The 15,725-nt window shown below is 40.7% G+C and overlaps 1 protein-coding gene across 2 annotated transcripts in view; it reads right to left on the bottom strand.

Moving 5' to 3' along the window:
• Positions 1–2,140: 2,140 nt before the first annotated feature.
• LOC124019939 (glutaredoxin 3-like) overlaps positions 2,141–15,725 on the bottom strand; it is a 43,891-nt gene continuing 30,306 nt past the window's right edge. For both annotated transcript variants that reach the window (XM_046335382.1, XM_046335383.1), the window contains 6 exons: positions 12,473–12,534; positions 12,009–12,066; positions 5,545–5,597; positions 3,752–3,791; positions 3,542–3,634; positions 2,141–2,366 (listed from right to left, as the gene is read on the bottom strand). In XM_046335382.1, the coding sequence (XP_046191338.1) occupies positions 2,316–2,366; positions 3,542–3,634; positions 3,752–3,791; positions 5,545–5,597; positions 12,009–12,066; positions 12,473–12,534 (357 nt within the window). In that variant the 3' untranslated portion in view covers positions 2,141–2,315. The remainder of the gene's footprint in view (positions 2,367–3,541; positions 3,635–3,751; positions 3,792–5,544; positions 5,598–12,008; positions 12,067–12,472; positions 12,535–15,725) is intronic.

Raw genomic sequence — 15,725 nt, 5'->3', positions numbered from 1 at the left:
TGCTGTGTTCTAAGGTTCTAGTTCTTTGCTCTGACTGCTGTGTTCTAAGGTTCCAGTTCTTTGCTCTGAGTGCTGTGTTCTCTAAGGTTCCAGTTCTTTGCTCTGACTGCTGTGTTCTAAGGTTCCAGTTCTTTGCTCTGAGTGCTGTGTTCTCTAAGGTTCTAGTTCTTTGCTCTGAGTGCTGTGTTCTCTAAGGTTCCAGTTCTTTGCTCTGACTGCTGTGTTCTAAGGTTCCAGTTCTTTGCTCTGAGTGCTGTGTTCTCTAAGGTTCCAGTTCTTTGCTCTGAGTGCTGTGTTCTAAGGTTCCAGTTCTTTGCTCTGACTGCTGTGTTCTAAGGTTCCAGTTCTTTGCTCTGAGTGCTGTGTTCTCTAAGGTTCTAGTTCTTTGCTCTGAGTGCTGTGTTCTCTAAGGTTCCAGTTCTTTGCTCTGACTGCTGTGTTCTAAGGTTCCAGTTCTTTGCTCTGAGTGCTGTGTTCTCTAAGGTTCCAGTTCTTTGCTCTGACTGCTGTGTTCTTTAAGGTTCCAGTTCTTTGCTCTGAGTGCTGTGTTCTCTAAGGTTCCAGTTCTTTGCTCTGACTGCTGTGTTCTCTAAGGTTCCAGTTCTTTGCTCTGACTGCTGTGTTCTCTAAGGTTCCAGTTCTTTGCTCTGACTGCTGTGTTCTCTAAGGTTCCAGTTCTTTGCTCTGAGTGCTGTGTTCTCTAAGGTTCTAGTTCTTTGCTCTGAGTGCTGTGTTCTCTAAGGTTCCAGTTCTTTGCTCTGACTGCTGTGTTCTAAGGTTCCAGTTCTTTGCTCTGAGTGCTGTGTTCTCTAAGGTTCCAGTTCTGTGTTTCCAGTTCTTTGCTCTGTGCTGTGTTCTAGTTCTTTGCTCTGAGTGCTGTGTTCTCTAAGGTTCTAGTTCTTTGCTCTGAGTGCTGTGTTCTCTAAGGTTCCAGTTCTTTGCTCTGACTGCTGTGTTCTAAGGTTCCAGTTCTTTGCTCTGAGTGCTGTGTTCTCTAAGGTTCCAGTTCTTTGCTCTGACTGCTGTGTTCTTTAAGGTTCCAGTTCTTTGCTCTGAGTGCTGTGTTCTCTAAGGTTCCAGTTCTTTGCTCTGACTGCTGTGTTCTCTAAGGTTCCAGTTCTTTGCTCTGACTGCTGTGTTCTCTAAGGTTCCAGTTCTTTGCTCTGACTGCTGTGTTCTCTAAGGTTCTAGTTCTTTGCTCTGACTGCTGTGTTCTAAGGTTCCAGTTCTTTGCTCTGACTGCTGTGTTCTAAGGTTCCAGTTCTTTGCTCTGAGTGCTGTGTTCTTTAAGGTTCAGAAGACAAATAAGGAAACCAGTCAGGTAGCATCATGGATGACTTTATTATATTTGCAGCTGGTGGCAGAATGCAGTTTGATCAATCAGGTTCATTTGGACACCTGTGCTATGTTCAGAAAAAATCAATGGATGGATAATATAATGTATTTCAGAGAGGGGGAGAGAAGAGGGAAGAGGATAGAGAAGAGGATAGAGAGGGGAAGAGGAGGGTAGAGAGGGGGAGAGAAGAGGGAAGAGGATAGAGAAGAGGATAGAGAGGGGAAGAGGAGGGTAGAGAGGGGAAGAGGAGGGTAGAGAGGGGGAGAGAAGAGGGTAGAGAAGAGAAGAGGATAGAGAGGGGAAGAGGAGGGTAGAGGAGGGTAGAGAGGGGAAGAGGAGGGTAGAGGAGGGTAGAGAGGGGAGAGGAGGGTAGAGAGGGGAAGAGAAGAGGGTAGAGAGGGGAAGAGAAGAGGGTAGAGAGGGAAGAGAAGGGTAGAGAGGGGAAGAGGAGGGTAGAGAGGGGAAGAGGAGGGTAGAGAGGGGAAGAGGAGGGTAGAGAGGGGAAGAGGAGGGTAGAGAGGGGAAGAGGAGGGTAGAGAGAGGAAGAGGAGGGTAGAGAGGGGAAGAGGAGGGTAGAGAGGGGAAGAGGAGGGTGAGGAGGGTAGAGAGGGAAGAGGAGGGTAGAGAGGGAAGGGAGGGTAGAGAGGGGAAGAGGAGGGTAGAGAGGGGAAGAGGAGGGTAGAGAGGGGAAGAGGAGGGTAGAGAGGGGAAGAGGAGGGTAGAGAGAGGAAGAGGAGGGTAGAGAGAGGAAGAGGAGGGGTAGAGAGAAAGAGGAGGGTAGAGAGGGGAAAAGATGGTAGAGAGGGGAAGAGGAGGGTAGAGAGGGGAAGAAGAGGGTAGAGAGGAAGAAGAGGGTAGAGAGGAAGAAGAGGGTAGAGAGGAAGAAGAGGGTAGAGAGAGGAAGAAGAAGGTAGAGAGAGGAAGAAAGAGTGCAGTAGTCCATAGCTCATTCCCATCACAGTAACAGTACTACAGGAATCTAGCATTCACCCCTCAGGACAGAAGAAAGGTCTCCACTGTCTTTAAGCTCCTGTAAAAACACAGAACACATGTCAATAAAGGTCTGATCTTCATACCAGCTGATACATGAGAAAATAACAGCCTACTGGACCTGTCATGTAACCTACCAACAGCATCAGAAATAAATACTCTATTGATGCACAATAACTATGAATAGAGACACAGAGAACTCCTGTCTCATGAAACTAACTATGTATAGAGACACAGAGAACTCCTGTCTAATGAAACTAACTATGTATAGATACACAGAGAACTCCTGTCTAATGAAACTAACTATGTATAGATACACAGAAAACTCCTGTCTCATTAAACTAACTATGTATAGATACACAGAAAACTCCTGTCTCATTAAACTAACTATGTATAGAGACACAGAGAACTCCTGTCTCATTAAACTAACTATGTAGAGACACAGAGAACTCCTGTCTCATTAAACTAACTATGTAGAGACACAGAGAACTCCTGTCTCATTAAACTAACTATGTAGAGACACAGAGAACTCCTGTCTAATGAAACCCAGTGACATGTTATCACAATGCAGTCCTCATAAAGAACCGTGATTGACAGGTGATCTATTAAAACTGAACTTCAGCTGACATCGACCACTAGCCACTGCTGGGCAATACACTGCTTTAAACCCACCCGGACTACAGGCCTAGTTTATGCAAAGCAAGGCCCTCGGTGAAATAAGTAGGCATATCTAAACAGAGGATTACTGTTAGACGCACACTGGGGACTTTACTATCTCAATGTTGTGTAACCTTCCCTTAGCCTGGTTTAATGTAGTTCACTAAGAAACCTGGGTATTTACATTACACCAATCTTTTCCTCTGTGCTTTTTACTACCGAGGATGACCCCCCTCCCCTCCATGCTGTCTGACTGCACATGGCATGACGACATTAAGCAGGCTAAGAAAACAGAACACTGTGCTTTAGTGACACCTGGTGGAGAGTCTGTGGTACTGCTGTTGCCTCTGTCTATAACACTGTGACATGCCTGGCTGATCCTATAAGGGTTGGTTTCCCCCAGACACAGATTCAGCCTAGTTTAGGACTAAAAAACTATTTTAAATGGACGATCTCCATTGTAAATGGTTTATAGACATATCAAGACTAGTCCAGAACTAAGTGGAGGTAATAAGCGCAATTATGGTCTGAGGTGTAAAACAAAAAATCTCTTCTCACCTTCACAATGTCCAGCCCACCAATGAGTTCCCCATTGACATATAGCTGAGGGTACGTTGGCCAGTTTGAGTATGTCTTCAGACCCTGTCGAACCTGGACATCGGTGATTGGAAGATGCATAAAGAAAACCACGTCAACATGTAGAAAAACATCTTTAGGTTTCACCAACATGGTTTTGCAAATGTCATAGACAGATACAGTCTCTTTTACCTCGTCATCTTCCAGGATATCAAAGGTGCTGTATTCCACCCTGCAAACAGGAAACACAGGCAAGATATTAACCATCATATTAGAAACACAGACAAGATATTAACCATCATATTAGAAACACAGGCAAGATATTAACCATCATATTAGAAACACAGACAAGATATTAACCATCATATTAGAAACACAGACAAGATATTAACCATTATATTAGAAACACAGGCAAGATATTAACCACTCATATTATAAACACAGACAAGATATTAACCACTATATTATAAACACAGACAAGATATAATGAACTGCTCTGTTATGATCACGAAACACAGACATTATCTCCAGTATATATAACCTCACCCTTTCATTATCTCCAGAAATATAGTGGTGTTCTCATATTAATCCACTATATTATAAACACAGAGCTGTTCATTATCTCCAGATATATAGTGGTGTTACCTCACCCTGTTCATTATCTCCAGTAATATAGTGGTGTTACTTCACCCTGTTCATTATCTCCAGTATCGTGATATAGTGGTGTTACCTCACCCTGTTCATTATCTCCAGTATCGTGATATAGTGGTGTTACCTCACCCTGTTCATTATCTCCAGTATCGTGATATAGTGGTGTTACCTCACCCTGTTCATTATCTCCAGAATCGTGATATAGTGGTGTTACCTCACCCTGTTCATTATCTCCAGTATCGTGATATAGTGGTGTTCTCACCCTGTTCATTATCTCCAGTATCGTGATATAGTGGTGTTCTCACCCTGTTCATTATCTCCAGTATCGTGATATAGTGGTGTTCTCACCCTGTTCATTATCTCCAGTATCGTGATATAGTGGTGTTCTGTTCATTATCTCCAGTATCGTGATATAGTGGTGTTACCTCACCCTGTTCATTATCTCCAGTATCGTGATATAGTGGTGTTACCTCACCCTGTTCATTATCTCCAGTATCGTGATATAGTGGTGTTACCTCACCCTGTTCATTATCTCCAGTATCGTGATATAGTGGTGTTCTCACCCTGTTCATTATCTCCAGTATCGTGATATAGTGGTGTTACCTCACCCTGTTCATTATCTCCAGTATCGTGATATAGTGGTGTTACCTCACCCTGTTCATTATCTCCAGTATCGTGATATAGTGGTGTTCTCACCCTGTTTCATTATCTCCAGTATCGTGATATAGTGGTGTTCTCACCCTATTCATTATCTCCAGTATCGTGATATAGTGGTGTTCTCACCCTGTTCATTATCTCCAGTATCGTGATATAGTGGTGTTCTCACCCTGTTCATTATCTCCAGTATCGTGATATAGTGGTGTTACCTCACCCTGTTCATTATCTCCAGTATCGTGATATAGTGGTGTTCTCACCCTGTTCATTATCTCCAGTATCGTGATATAGTGGTGTTACCTCACCCTGTTCATTATCTCCAGTATCATATAGTGGTGTTACCTCACCCTGTTCATTATCTCCAGTATCGTGATATAGTGGTGTTACCTCACCCTGTTCATTATCTCCAGTATCGTGATATAGTGGTGTTACCTCACCCTGTTCATTATCTCCAGTATCGTGATATAGTTGCTTTACCTCACCCTGAGCTGTTCATTATCTCCAGTATCGTGATATAGTTGCTTTACCTCACCCTGAGCTGTTCATTATCTCCAGTATCGTGATATAGTTGCTTTACCTCACCCGGAGCTGTTCATTATCTCCAGTATCGTGATATAGTGGTGTTACCTCACCCTGAGCTGTTCATTATCTCCAGTATCGTGATATAGTGGTGTTCTCACCCTGAGCTGTTCATTATCTCCAGTATCTGAAGACTGAATCCACACTTGGCTTGCTACAGATACAGGAAGAAAAACAGACTTTAGAAACCGAACAGATAACTTAATCATACCCATGTCAGTATCTTAACAAAGAACATACACTTTATAATCAACATATTAACTCAATTCAGATCCTTCAATGGGTGAGTCCACACAAAACCATTTTATTGCAGAACAAAATCACAGGAAGCAATGTTTCTTTTTAAGACAAAGATCTTTTCAAATAGCTAATATAAAAATGGTGCTTTCCGAGTGAGTAGGAGAAATGCTTTCAAGATAACACATGGTTTTAAGTGGCGGCCTAGTGGTTAGAGCGTTGGGCCAGTAACCCGAAAGGTTGCCGGATCGAATCCCCGAGCTAACGAGGTAAAAAAATCTGTCATTCTGAACAAGGCATTGTTCCTAGACCAGTTAACACACTGTTCCTAGACCAGTTAACACACTGTTCCTAGACCAGTTAACCCACTGTTCCTAGACCAGTTAACCCCACTGTTCATAGACCAGTTAACACACTGTTCCTAGACCAGTTAACACACTGTTCCTAGACCAGTTAACCCACTGTTCCTAGACCAGTTAACCCCACTGTTCCTAGACCAGTTAACCCCACTGTTCATAGACCAGTTAACCCACTGTTCCTAGACCAGTTAACACACTGTTCCTAGACCAGTTAACACACTGTTCCTAGACCAGTTAACCCATTGTTCCTAGACCAGTTAACCCACTGTTCCTAGACCAGTTAACACACTGTTCCTAGACCAGTTAACCCATTGTTCCTAGACCAGTTAACACACTGTTCCTAGACCAGTTAACACACTGTTCCTAGACCAGTTAACCCCACTGTTCCTAGACCAGTTAACACACTGTTCCTAGACCGTCAACGTAAATAAGAATTTGTTCTTAACCGACTTGCCTAGTTAAGCAGGAGGAGTCAGGACCTCTTCCCTCCAGGAATGAAACCAAACTCAAGCTTTCATTGAGCAAGTTTCAACTTGCTGTTGGTTTCACAGGACCCCACTTAGAAATGGGAAACTAAATAAAGATCTGTATCTACAGATAGAACCAAAGGGAGAGACGGGATTCACAGGGGACTTGGTTTAAACTACTCTGAAGATCTCTCTTCATCTGTGAGCAGCAGCAATCAATATGAAGAGGTAGGAGGGGGGTACTCCTGAACCATTAGTGTCTGTGTGTGTGTGTGTGTCTGGGGGGTACTCTGAACCATTAGTGTCTGTGTGTGTGTCTGGGGGGGGGGGGTACTCCTGAACCATTAGTGTCTGTGTGTGTGTGTGTGTCTGGGGGGGGATACTCCTGAACCATTAGTGTGTGTGTGTGTGTGTGTGTGTGTGTGTGTGTGTGTGTGTGTGTGTGTGTGTGTGTGTGTGTGTGTGTGTGTGTGTGTGTGTGTGTGTGTGTGTGTGGTCCCACTGCTCTGCTCTGTGCAGAATATTATTGATTTCAGATTAGCCTCAATTCTGTTGAAATGTATGCCATACCAATTGTCCTTATCTACTAGATGGGGCAGAGTATACAGGCCAACTGTACTATATTATATACTATATATTATATTAGAATAGTATTATATAGTAGTATACAGGCCAACTGTACTATATTATATACTATATATTATATTACAATAGTATTATATAGTAGTATATAGGCCAACTGTACTATATTATATACTATATATTATATTACAATAGTAGTATACAGGCCAACTGTACTATATTATATACTATATATTATATTAGAATAGTATTATATAGTAGTATACAGGCCAACTGTACTATATTATATACTATATATTATATTACAATAGTATTATATAGTAGTATATAGGCCAACTGTACTATATTATATACTATATATTATATTAGAATAGTATTATATAGTAGTATATAGGCCAACTGTACTATATTATATACTATATATTATATTAGAATAGTATTATATAGTAGTATACAGGCCAACTGTACTATATTATATACTATATATTATATTACAATAGTATTATATAGTAGTATATAGGCCAACTGTACTATATTATATACTATATATTATATTACAATAGTAGTATACAGGCCAACTGTACTATATTATATACTATATATTATATTAGAATAGTATTATATAGTAGTATACAGGCCAACTGTACTATATTATATACTATATATTATATTACAATAGTATTATATAGTAGTATATAGGCCAACTGTACTATATTATATACTATATATTATATTAGAATAGTATTATATAGTAGTATATAGGCCAACTGTACTATATTATATACTATATATTATATTAGAATAGTATTATATAGTAGTATACAGGCCAACTGTACTATATTATATACTATATATTATATTAGAATAGTATTATATAGTATTATATAGGCCAACTGTACTATATTATATACTATATATTATATTAGAGTAGTATTATATAGTATTATATAGGCCAACTGGTACCTCTTGAAGTAATGTACTGGAGTTATATTAGAATAGTATTATATAGGCCAACGGGTACCTCTTGAAGTTATGTACTGGAGTTATATTATATAGTATTATATAGTATTATATAGGCCAACTGGTACCTCTTGAAGTAATGTACTGGAGTTATATTATAATAGTATTATATAGTATTATATAGGCCAACTGGTACCTCTTGAAGTAATGTACTGGAGTTATATTAGAATAGTAGTATATAGGCCAACTGTACTATATTATATACTATATATTATATTACAATAGTAGTATACAGGCCAACTGTACTATATTATATACTATATATTATATTAGAATAGTATTATATAGTAGTATACAGGCCAACTGTACTATATTATATACTATATATTATATTACAATAGTATTATATAGTATTATATAGGCCAACTGTACTATATTATATACTATATATTATATTAGAGTAGTATTATATAGTATTATATAGGCCAACTGGTACCTCTTGAAGTAATGTACTGGAGTTATATTAGAATAGTATTATATAGGCCAACGGGTACCTCTTGAAGTTATGTACTGGAGTTATATTATATAGTATTATATAGTATTATATAGGCCAACTGGTACCTCTTGAAGTAATGTACTGGAGTTATATTATAATAGTATTATATAGTATTATATAGGCCAACTGGTACCTCTTGAAGTAATGTACTGGAGTTATATTAGAATAGTAGTATATAGGCCAACTGTACTATATTATATACTATATATTATATTACAATAGTATTATATAGTAGTATATAGGCCAACTGTACTATATTATATACTATATATTATATTAGAATAGTATTATATAGTATTATACAGGCCAACTGTACTATATTATATACTATATATTATATTACCAACTGGTACCTCTTGAAGTAATGTACTGGAGTTATATTAGAATAGTAGTATATAGGCCAACTGTACTATATTATATACTATATAGAGTATATACTGGAGTTATATTATATTTATATCGAACTGGTACCTCTTGTATGTACTGGAGTTATATTAGAATAGTAGTATATAGGCTAACTAGAGTATATACTGGAGTTATATTAGAATAGTATTATATCGCCAACTGGTACCTCTTGAAGTAATGTACTGGAGTTATATTATATAGTATTATATAGTATTATATAGGCCAGCTGGTGCCTCTTGAAGTAATGTACTGGAGTTATATTATATAGTATTATATAGTATTATATAGGCCAACTGGTACCTCTTGAAGTAATGTACTGGAGTTATATTATAATTATATAGGCCAACGGGTATTATATGTACTGGAGTTATATTATATAGTATTATATAGTATTATATAGGCCAACTGGTACCTCTTGAAGTAATGTACTGGAGTTATATTATAATAGTATTATATAGTATTATATAGTGGTATATACTGGAGTTATATTAGAATAGTAGTATATAGGCCAACTGTACTATATTATATACTATATAGAGTATATACTGGAGTTATATTAGAATAGTATTATATCGGCCAACTGGTACCTCTTGAAGTAATGTACTGGAGTTATATTATATAGTATTATATAGTATTATATAGGCCAGCTGGTGCCTCTTGAAGTAATGTACTGGAGTTATATTATATAGTATTATATAGTATTATATAGGCCAACTGGTACCTCTTGAAGTATTACACCTTCCGTCTTCAAGAGAGCGAGAGTTGCACCCTTCTGAAAAAACCTACACTCGATCCCTCCGATGTCAACAATTACAGACCAGTATCCCTTCTTTCTTTTCTCTCCAAAACTCTTGAACGTGCCGTCCTTGGCCAGCTCTCCCGCTATCTCTCTCTGAATGACCTTCTTGATCCAAATCAGTCAGGTTTCAAGACTAGTCATTCAACTGAGACTGCTCTCCTCTGTATCACGGAGGCGCTCCGCACTGCTAAAGCTAACTCTCTCTCCTCTGCTCTCATCCTTCTAGATCTATCGGCTGCCTTCGATACTGTGAACCATCAGATCCTCCTCTCCACCCTCTCCGAGTTGGGCATCTCCGGCGCGGCCCACGCTTGGATTGCGTCCTACCTGACAGGTCGCTCCTACCAGGTGGCGTGGCGAGAATCTGTCTCCTCACCACGCGCTCTCACCACTGGTGTCCCCAGGGCTCTGTTCTTGGCCCTCTCCTATTCTCGCTATACACCAAGTAACTTGGCTCTGTCATAACCTCACATGGTCTCTCCTATCATTGCTATGCAGACGACACACAATTAATCTTCTCCTTTCCCCCTTCTGATGACCAGGTGGCGAATCGCATCTCTGCATGTCTGGCAGACATATCAGTGTGGATGACGGATCACCACCTCAAGCTGAACCTCGGCAAGACGGAGCTGCTCTTCCTCCCGGGGAAGGACTGCCCGTTCCATGATCTCGCCATCACGGTTGACAACTCCATTGTGTCCTCCTCCCAGAGCGCCAAGAACCTTGGCGTGATCCTGGACAACACCCTGTCGTTCTCAACCAACATCAAGGCGGTGGCCCGTTCCTGTAGGTTCATGCTCTACAACATCCGCAGAGTACGACCCTGCCTCACACAGGAAGCGGCACAGGTCCTAATCCAGGCACTTGTCATCTCCCATCTGGATTACTGCAACTCGCTGTTGGCTGGGCTCCCTGCCTGTGCCATTAAACCCCTTCAACTCATCCAGAACGCCGCAGCCCGTCTGGTGTTCAACCTTCCCAAGTTCTCTCACGTCACCCCGCACCTCCGTTCTCTCCACTGGCTTCCAGTTGAAGCTCGCATCCGCTACAAGACCATGGTGCTTGCCTACGGAGCTGTGAGGGGAACGGCACCTCAGTACCTCCAGGCTCTGATCAGGCCCTACACCCAAACAAGGGCACTGCGTTCATCCACCTCTGGCCTGCTCGCCTCCCTACCACTGAGGAAGTACAGCTCCCGCTCAGCCCAGTCAAAACTGTTCGCTGCTCTGGCCCCCAATGGTGGAACAAACTCCCTCACGACGCCAGGACAGCGGAGTCAATCACCACCTTCCGGAGACACCTGAAACCCCACCTCTTTAAGGAATACCTAGGATAGGATAAGTAATCCCTCTCACCCCCCTTAAGATTTAGATGCACTATTGTAAAGTGACTGTTCCACTGGATGTCATAGGGTGAATGCACCAATTTGTAAGTCGCTCTGGATAAGAGCGTCTGCTAAATGACTTAAATGTAATGTAAATGTATTATATAGTATTATATAGTATTATATAGTATTATATAGGCCAACTGGTACCTCTTGAAGTAATGTACTGGAGTTATATTAGAATAGTATTATATAGTATTATATAGGCCAACTGGTACCTCTTGAAGTAATGTACTGGAGTTATATTAGAATAGTATTATATAGGCCAAACACAAGCCTCAGTTTATTCAGTTTATTCTAGTCTGTTTCTGCATAGCATTTATTTATATATATATATATTTTTTTAAAATCTTTAGTCAATAAATTCTTACTAACAATGACGGCCTGGGAACAGCTGCCTTGTTCAGGGGCAGAATGACAGATTTTTACCTTGTCAGCTCGGGGGTTCGATCCAGCAACCTTTTGGTTACAGGTCCAACGCTCTAAACACTAGGCTACCTGCTGCCCCCATTCTATTCCATTCCTATTCTACGTACCTCTTTATTGTCCTGTTATATAGTGACACCTTCGTACCTCTTTATTGTCCTGTTATATAGTGACACCTACGTACCTCTTTATTGTCCTGTTATACAGTGACACCTCTTTATTGTCCTGTTATATAGTGACACCTACGTACCTCTTTATTGTCCTGTTATACAGTGACACCTACGTACCTCTTTATTGCCCTGTTATACAGTGACACCTCTTTATTGTCCTGTTATATAGTGACACCTACGTACCTCTTTATTGTCCTGTTATACAGTGACACCTACGTACCTCTTTATTTCCCTTCATGAACAGCATGACTGGACTCCTGTTGATGGTCGACTTCAACCTGGAGGTTATAGGGACAGTCCATAAGTCACACAATACAACGTGCCATCTTCCACGTGTGTGTGTGTGTGTGTGTGTGTGTGTGTGTGTGTGTGTGTGTGTGTGTGTGCTCCAGTGTGACAGCCTTGGGACAGGTATTCTCCAGCTCTCCAGATTCAGCTAGTTCCTACAACAGGTATCAACACTGAGATGGGTCACTGGGTCACAAATGTGTCTGAATCACACTAAAACACACACCTACAGTCTGAATCACACTAAAACACACACCTACAGTCTGAATCACACTAAAACACACACCTACAGTCTGAATCACACTAAAACACACACCTACAGTCTGAATCACACTAAAACACACACCTACAGTCTGAATCACACTGTACAGTCTGAATCATAAAGGTGTGTTTTACCTGTGCTCCAGTGTGACAGCCTTGGGACAGGTATTCTCCAGCTCTCCAGATTCAGCTAGTTCCTACAACAGGTATCAACACTGAGATGGGTCACTGGGTCACAACTACAGTCTGAATCACACTAAAACACACACCTACAGTCTGAATCACACTAAAACACACACCTACAGTCTGAATCACACTAAAACACACACCTACAGTCTGAATCACACTAAAACACACACCTACAGTCTGAATCACACTAAAACACACACCTACAGTCTGAATCACACTAAAACACACACCTACAGTCTGAATCACACTAAAACACACACCTACAGTCTGAATCACACTAAAACACACACCTACAGTCTGAATCACACTAAAACACACACCTACAGTCTGAATCACACTAAAACACACACCTACAGTCTGAATCACACTAAAACACACACCTACAGTCTGAATCACACAAAACACACACCTACAGTCTGAATCACACTAAAACACACACCTACAGTCTGAATCACACTAAAACACACACCTACAGTCTGAATCACACTAAAACACACACCTACAGTCTGAATCACACTAAAACACACACCTACAGTCTGAATCACACTAAAACACACACCTACAGTCTGAATCACACTAAAACACACACCTACAGTCTGAATCACACTAAAACACACACCTACAGTCTGAATCACACTAAAACACACACACCTACAGTCTGAATCACACTAAAACACACACCTACAGTCTGAATCACACTAAAACACACACACCTACAGTCTGAATCACACTAAAACACACACCTACAGTCTGAATCACACTAAAACACACACCTCTGACAGTCTGAATCACACTAAAACACACACCTACAGTCTGAATCACACCACACACCTACAGTCTGAATCACACTAAAACACACACTAAAACCTACAGTCTGAATCACACTAAAACACACACCTACAGTCTGAATCACACTAAAACACACACCTACAGTCTGAATCACACTAAAACACACACCTACAGTCTGAATCACACAAAACACACACCTACAGTCTGAATCACACTAAAACAACACCTACACACACACAGTCTGAATCACACTAAAACACACACCTTACAGTCTGAATCACACTAAAACACACACCTACAGTCTGAATCAGACTAAAACACACACACCTGAATCACACTAAAACACACACCTACAGTCTGAATCACACTAAAACACACACCTACAGTCTGAATCACACTAAAACACACACCTACAGTCTGAATCACACTAAAACACACACCTACAGTCTGAATCACACTAAAACACACACCTACAGTCTGAATCACACTAAAACACACACCTACAGTCTGAATCACACTAAAACACACACCTACAGTCTGAATCACACTAAGTCTGACACACACACACCTACAGTCTGAATCACACTAAAACACACACCTACAGTCTGAATCAGTCTGAATCACACTAAAACACACACCTAAGAATCACACACACTACAGTCTGAATCACACTAAAACACACACACAGTCTGAATCACACTAAAACACACACCTACAGTCTGAATCACACTAAAAACACACACACCTACAGTCTGAATCACACTAAAGTCTGAATTACACACACCACACACCTACAGTCTGAATCACACTAAAACACACACCTACAGTCTGAATCACACAAAACACACACCTACAGTCTGAATCACACAAAATCACACACACAGTCTGAATCACACACACACACCTACAGTCTGAATCACACTAAAACACACACCTACAGTCTGAATCACACTAACACACACACCTACAGTCTGAATCAGTCAGACTGACTAACACACACACCTAGTCTGAATCACACACCTACATTTTTGCCCATTAAAATAACATCAAATTGATCAGAAAACACACACACCTACAGTTGTAGACATTGTTAATGTTGTGAATTGAAATTATATTTTGTGAGTCGAACAGTAACAGGAAAACTATTTTAGTAGCCTCACCTTTTCGGATCCATGTTGCTGTAAAACCTCAGGTTGATCTGTATTTAAATGAGACTCAGTCTGAATCAACTTACACACACACCTAGCTGCTAGTCAAGCCTGTCAGAATGAACACCTATCTAAAAATAACATCAAATTGAAAAATACAGTTGTAAGAAAAAAATATGAGTCGAGGAAAACTATTTTAGTACATTTTCCTGAAGACAATTAATAGCTGCTGAGTGAACACATCTAAAGATGTATGACTCGAGAAGTACATTTTCCTGAAGACAATTATGAGGTGATGCTGTCTAAATAGATTGTGCATGCTAGATTGTGTTAAATGTAGAATTCAAACGGAATAGAAGCTGAAGCAGATCAACACAGTAAACACAGTCTCTGATGACTTTAATAGAATGCTATACATAGAACATCCATTATGAGGAATGACAGAACGATGCCCTCCAACTTGGCTGGGACATTTTTAACTGGTCTGGGAACAGTGGGTTAACTGGTCTGGGAACAGTGGGTTAACTGGTCTGGGAACAGTGGGTTAACTGGTCTGGGAACAGTGGGTTAACTGGTCTGGGAACAGAGGGTTAACTGGTCTGGGAACAGAGGGTTAACTGGTCTGGGAACAGTGGGTTAACTGGTCTGGGAACAGTGGGTTAACTGGTCTGGGAACAGTGGGTTAACTGGTCTAGGAACAGTGGGTTAACTGGTCTAGGAACAGTGGGTTAACTGGTCTAGGAACAGTGGGTTAACTGGTCTAGGAACAGTGGGTTAACTGGTCTAGGAACAGTGGGTTAACTGGTCTAGGAACAGTGGGTTAACTGGTCTAGGAACAGTGGGTTAACTGGTCTAGGAACAGTGAGTTAACTGGTCTAGGAACAGTGGGTTAACTGGTCTAGGAACAGTGAGTTAACTGGTCTAGGAACAGTGGGTTAACTGGTCTAGGAACAGTGGGTTAACTGGTCTAGGAACAGTGGGTTCCTAGACCAGAACGACAAATCGCAGAACGACAGATTTGTACCTTGTCAGCTCGGGGGTTTGAACTCACAACCTTCCGGTTACTAGTCCAACGCTCTAACCACTAGGCTACCCTGCCGCCCCATGCTGTCAATAGTGCTATCCAACTGCTGAAACCAATGTAGTTCATTAGAAGGGTATCCTGACCAGGACTCAAACTCTGGTCTCGGTCATTCTAAAACCACGACACCAAAAGGCTCAAATCTCTTGGTGAGGTCTCTAGGAGTTATACCACAGTTATT

Source organism: Oncorhynchus gorbuscha, unplaced genomic scaffold (genome assembly GCF_021184085.1).
Source record: "Oncorhynchus gorbuscha isolate QuinsamMale2020 ecotype Even-year unplaced genomic scaffold, OgorEven_v1.0 Un_scaffold_728, whole genome shotgun sequence".
NCBI lineage: Eukaryota > Metazoa > Chordata > Actinopteri > Salmoniformes > Salmonidae > Oncorhynchus > Oncorhynchus gorbuscha.
This window is presented reverse-complemented; position numbering and strand designations above follow the sequence as displayed.